This window comes from Neolamprologus brichardi, chromosome 1 (genome assembly GCF_056152115.1).
Source record: "Neolamprologus brichardi isolate AB-2024 chromosome 1, ASM5615211v1, whole genome shotgun sequence".
Lineage (NCBI taxonomy): Eukaryota > Metazoa > Chordata > Actinopteri > Cichliformes > Cichlidae > Neolamprologus > Neolamprologus brichardi.
This window is the reverse complement of record NC_142104.1, coordinates 39,484,515-39,490,860: the sequence shown is the minus strand read 5'-3', so window position 1 is coordinate 39,490,860 and position 6,346 is coordinate 39,484,515. Positions and strand designations below refer to the sequence as shown.

General features: G+C 38.3%; 1 protein-coding gene across 1 annotated transcript; it reads right to left on the bottom strand.

The window, feature by feature from the left end:
- Positions 1 to 673: 673 nt before the first annotated feature.
- LOC102781509 (high choriolytic enzyme 1-like) lies at positions 674 to 4,404 on the bottom strand. The gene is made up of 8 exons (XM_006804473.2): positions 4,351 to 4,404; positions 4,146 to 4,173; positions 4,002 to 4,052; positions 3,651 to 3,782; positions 2,771 to 2,888; positions 2,119 to 2,297; positions 1,044 to 1,125; positions 674 to 806 (listed from the first exon to the last, which is right to left on the bottom strand). The coding sequence occupies exons 1-8, from the start codon at positions 4,402 to 4,404 to the stop codon at positions 674 to 676; spliced, it is 777 nt and encodes a 258-aa protein (XP_006804536.1).
- Positions 4,405 to 6,346: the final 1,942 nt, after the last annotated feature.

Below are 6,346 nucleotides of genomic sequence, written 5' to 3'. Positions count from 1 at the left end.
TTGACTTGGTGACTTGGTGATTTCAACATGGCTAATGTTGTCATGCTAATATTACTTTAATTTACTTCAGTTTCAGTCCAGGACTCTTTACGACCATAAACTGCTCCCTTTATTTCAGAATAAAAGATTCAAGTTCCTCTTGTACTGCTGATATTTGACTGTATCGACACATATTTCTTAAGAACAGAGTGAGACAACAATCATGATGATTCCAGGATTATTGTTTGAAGCGAGTGGTGGTCGCAAGGCTTGGAGCTATGTCTGCATCATTTACAATTAGAATCTGAATTATTATCAAATTACAAGAAAGAAGAAAGAAATCAGGTAGTCATAGTTGACTAACAAAGATGAGAAACATAATGACCCCTCTGGCATATAAGCATATTCTCTAACACAAAGACTCAGATCTTGATATCTCAATTGTGACAAATGTGACATATTTGCAAAACTTTGCAGCACATTTCCTGTTTCTTTCATATTTTTGCAGCATCGACGACCTGCTCCTTCTTGTAATCCTGATGTTTTGAGAACTGAAGTATTTGGATGTAGAGTTGAATTGCCATGCCAAAGTTCTGGTTTGAGAAAAAATGATGAAATCCAGTGAGTACTGTGAAGTATTTGATTCTTACAAAAAGAAAGTATGTTTGTTGTTTTGTCTTATTGTGTTTCTTAATTACTCACAGCATCCATAAAGCCTGTTTATACGATCAATGTCATTGGCGCTCATCTGAAAAGCATTTCCGAAGTCAAGATTAGGATCGGACCTAGCAACAATCGTTGGCCGCCCATTCCTGGAGAAGGAGTATCTAAAAGAACAAACGACAGCATATACTGTGACTGTACTATGCTCATATATGCAGCATTCATTCTTATATAAAGAATATTTATGAACGGGGGAGAAAATAGGCCTTTAAAAGTATTGAATAGTCACACTAAAATCCTAGCAATGAATCCGTGTTTTTTAAATTCTGGATGACATTTTCTCTCAGAAAATGCAAAACATGAAAGGTAACACAACACCTTACAAGCTCCATCAAACTCACCTGCCATAGTGCATGACAGAGTTGAAGTCATAGGGAGTCTGCAAATTGTTGGTAAGCACTTTCTCAAAGTTGCTCTGTTGTCCTGCACAGACATTTCCAGGAGACAAATGTTTAAATGTTACTCTGTCATGGCTGCCACGATATTCAACTACAAATCTTTGCTCTCAGCTCTGTGAAGATGACAATTATATAACCATAAGGTCTGCCTGTGTTCCTCGTTGCGTCGTCTGTGTAACCGGGTGTAATTTCTGTGTCTCTCTGCCCAACATTCTCTGCGCCATTTTTGCTCTTCATCCCGTGTGTGTATGGTTTCAGGTTAGTTCTTTACTTTTCCCCAGTTTAGGTATTGTTAACTCCCCGTTCTGCTCTTTCTGTTTTTGTACTTTGCTTTTACTATAAAGAAACACTCACTCGCACCCTAGCCAGTACCTGCATTTTGGATCCTTTTTCTCACAACACCACATGACTGCTGAACCAGCCGTGACGTATTTACAATATAACATTTACATTCCGAGCAAAAATGAGGAAGAAAGTTAAACATGAAAGACTACTGCAAAGCAACAAAGAAAGTGCTATGGCAAAACATTTTTTACATGTACATGAATAAATGCTTCCATATCATGAAGACATATATCTACTATTTATACTCACAAAAGACTATTTACTGCTATATAATTGGTTTTACTATTTTGTATCCCCCCAAGCAGTAAAGTATCATGCTTAGTAGATACTCCATGTTGCATTGTTACTTCCACACTTTCTATTTCCCATCAAATAAAGTGACTGAGATATTTAAAATTCATTTTCTCAATGAGAAATTAGATTTTCAAGAAGAAAAAATGTTTTCATATAGATTAATTTCTACATTCCTGACATGATGCCTTTGAAGTCTTACAAACATTTATTATTGGTTTGAGAGTCTTGGGACCAAAGGAATACCGGATGCACTGCTGTCGTATCTGCTGAGCTTGGAAAAGCACAGCTTACTTGTAAAATGCTCATTGGTATAAAACAGAGTGTCCGCTGTCCTGGACTAATGTGAAGTGTAACCAAAGGTTTGTGTAGTTGAGCTGACCCGGGATGATGTTCTCGGTGAGGATCTTCACATACTGGTCCCTGTCGGAGCGGACCTGCTCATGGTGGAAGCCCAGAGCATGAAGAACCTCGTGTTGCACCGTTGACTGGAACAAGCAACCGTTTCTCTGGAGGGAGATTCCCTGTCCTTGTCTCTGACGCCCCACATACGAATAACACCTGATACACAGTAAGATTGTTAAAAAACGATTGAGATTGACACACAAACAGGTATCTACTATCAGCCAAAATAAATAAAAAGATACCGGTCTAACTGATCTCCTAAGGTTTTTAAAGATCTGTTTTCCCTTGATCATTTAACAACCCACCCCAGATTCATCTTATTGCCTTACAAGATGCCAGTCTCTAGTCCTGGCACGGGTGGACTAAACAGTATGTGAAATAATTGAGAACAGATCGTCAAAATGCTATTTACCCTCTTATGAAGGGTATACACTTCATATAGTAGCAAACAATAATAAAGCTGGACATTTTACAGTAGAATTTCAGCACAGGATGGAGCTGTTACAGCTCATTTTCATGATACAAATAGAATATTTGCAATAATTATTTACATTTTAAAGGGTTTTGAGGACGTGAGTGTGTCAGTCCTGTCTTGTCATACAGTGTCAGTACAGGGAGTGCATTCTCACCCTTCTCCAGAGAAGAAGTAAAGGAAATTGACTTGGTTTGTCCTCCAGACGAAGCGAATGCAGGTGGAGTTGTGGAAGGTGAGCAGGGCATTGATGATGATGTTGCGCTCCTGGGTGGCTGCACAAACAAATACAAGTCTGCTGAGGAGCTTCTTTGAACAACAGTAACATTGCATCACCTTCATGTGTAGTTTATTTGATGCATAGAGTTGAATTTCTCAGACATGCTTTATGAGAAAAAATTCAACAGCTTATGTATATTTTTGTGCTTCCCCTCTCATCACGTAACACCTGACAGTCGTCTGTATATTTGATATTAGTAATCTAAACTGTGCTTAGGAGACTGTTGACACTGCCACTGTGACAATAAAATTACAAGTATAACATCAGTGGTGTCACCGCATTGTAAAAAGGTTGTGTTGGCTTTCTGTGTGTGGAGTTTCCCTGTACTTGCTAGTCACCATATTTAACAGTGAATTTTAAACATAATGAGTCAATATCCCCATAACTCTCATACTTCCAATGCTTCCGTTCCCAGGAGAATGGAAATCAACATTAAATGAAAACATAATTTGACACATTTGTGGATCTGTTTGCTGTAGTTGTCACAGAGTTTTAGTTTTCTCTGTGAAGCTGGTTTCTAAACATGTTATTATTTTCAGTTTACATCAGTTCAGTTCAAGTGACTTATTGTAGAAACAACCTAAATTATACATCTATTTGATTCATTACATATTTCATCCTTCAGCCTAAACAGCTCGTGTTTCCTGGTCTGTCTTTTAACTCTTTAATAAAGATGACATTTGACAACAAGTTTAATGAGCATCCAAGGGAGAAATATCTGAAGTCAGTGTTTAAGGGTAAAGTTTGTGTTGCTTACAATATACAGAGGAGATGGAGACAGGTACAGTGACGTGGCTTCCACTTTTGGGCCACTTGCAGCCAGTGGCTGTGCATGGATCAGCATTCTTGGTTAAAGTGGGTGCAATGTCGCCATGAACCAGGCCTTTTGCTGCAGCACAACAAACAGAGAGTGGATGGATGTTCACAGAATGCATGTTTACTTGTTGAATGCTAAGTGATAAAATGTAAAACAAAAAGGAGAAAGTGAGTGATTGATCATCATGAGTGTTGGCCGTCTATTTTCTGTTAACAGGCTCTGGAAATTTCCATTTTCCTCCAGTATTTCTATGTTAACCAAAAGAGTTTTATTATGTACATTTTCACTTACATACGTCAGCGTTGACTTTTTCAATGATCGCTGAGGCACCCAAAAACTCATCTGAGGACACAAGGGGGTGGCAGCATGTTAACTATAAGCTCTCAGATACAATTTAACTTTAACATCTGGGAAGTATTTTATCGTTCAACGCACCACTTGGATCTTTGATGACAGCAGCCCTCTGCAGTACAAAAACAGCAAACACATTACCTTGCTGTTCATCGCGTTTAAAATCACACTGACAGATTTTGGTATCATGGTCACTGGTATAAGCAGACATAGTGAGAATTTCACGGCTTTCACAGAACAGCAGGCAGCGTTTAACAACATTACCAAAAACAACAAGAGTCAAACGTACCAGAGAAACGACCGTCATTGACAGGAAGAGGGAGAAGAAGAAGGCTGGAGTCATGATGTTGGTCCTCTGCAGTTAACCTACAGTCAAAGTCTGACCAGCATTTGGTTATAAGAACTTCAGTGTGTATAAATGCTGGAACAGTAAAGTAAATCAATGCTGTGAGGAGAACCCAGAAATCTGATTCTTCTCATCTGGATGTTGAATTTTCTCCCACTGAAAATGCAACATCCACATGAACAGAATCAGCTTTCTGGGACTTCCTTACCTGTACGATTGAGCATGTATCGAGACGAAATGAGGAGGTGAGCTGCTTACCTGCTGTATCAGGCGTCTGCTGGATGCAGCAGCTGTTCAGCTGCTGCATCTTTATAGACAGCTCACACAGGGTGTGGTTGATGTTTCACCAATGTCTTTTGAGGTTACTTTACAATTCATGACTTTGTTTTTGCTCTAGTCAAAACACTGAAATAGCAACAATTTTCCAGGAAGGAAATTTGAACAAAGAAGCGCAGGCTGACAAAAGCACTCACATCATTTCATTATTTCAATTAAAAGTTGCAAAACCCAAAGACGTATGCTTTGCCAGTGTAAATGAAATTTTAATCAGACTTGCTGGGGTGAAATTAATGAAATAGCTTTATTACCATTGGGCAGAATAATCAACAAAAATATGATAATTTATTACATCATATACTTTTCACTGCTAGCACACAAAATACAGAGCTTCTCTCTGAGATGCAGTCAAAAGGAAAAACTCAAATAAAACACAAATAAACTGAAACTGTGGTCTAAACGAACAAAGGTAGGAAAATTAAACAAAGCAATTCATTAAACCTGTTGGCATAAATGGGCAATAAATTAAAAAACATTGTAAAATCTTGTGACGCATACAAAAAAGATAAATACAGATATAACAGGTGTGACTGGCTGTGGAATCTGTTATGTAACAATGTGTCCAGATCAACGTATTTACAATAGCTTTTTTGATCAAAGTCTAACTGTGTCCTTGGCTTATGACTACAGAGAACTTTCTCTATCATCTCTTGGCAAGCGAGACATGCACGGAAAAAAGAGTATATCTGAATAGATGAGTAATTTTCAAGTGACAAAAGACTCAGTGATAACTTTGAGGGCTGGGATGGAAACAGGAAACTGTTTTTTTGTTTTTGTTTTTCTAAATAAAGCATCCTGTGTGTGAGCTAAATAAAAAGACAAATTGTGCTTAAGATGACATAAAACAAAAATATACATGGAGAGTTGTACTGTCCATTTCCTTACTCATTATAATCCATGCATTCAGAAGAAATTATGTTTCTTACATGAAACAAGTGTTCATTTTTTCATTTGTATTATTCTTTTTATTTATACACGGAGGACAGTTTCAGGTGGAGGCCACAACAATGAGGAAGTAAAGCTGGCATCAGCACAACTCAGGGATTTTCACCACAGACACGTAACTACAAAGAACGCCTCCAAACTTGCTCACCGGAGCAGAGTATCCCATTTATAGTAACAATGGACAGCACCCTGGGGTTAGCAGATCTATTTTTATGTAGCAATTTAACAGCAAAATGTGTCACTTTAATGCTCTCATCACTGTCCTTATCCCTGCCAGTCTTACTGGTTCACAGACAGAAAGTCTTTCAGTTTATGAAGTGTGATCTAAACAGGAATGTTCACTGAAAGCTTGGGGCAGCACCACAGTCATGCTGGCATTCAGACAGGGACTTTAACGAGTCATTTATGTTTGACTTATGAGATCCTTCAGCACAGAAGGCTCATTGTTTTAGTCAGGAATGTGGCAAAGCTGCATTTGTTTAGGTTTAATTTTATGGATGCCTGTCCTGACCTGTCCAGGTGTGTGTGCTGTTCTGTGAGTGCTAACCACTACAGCACTGTGGGAAGTGTCAGACGTTTTACTTTTTTCTCAGATCAAGAAAAAAAAACACACTAAAAGGTACAACTGATTCTGATTGATCTGTATTGAGGAATTTTA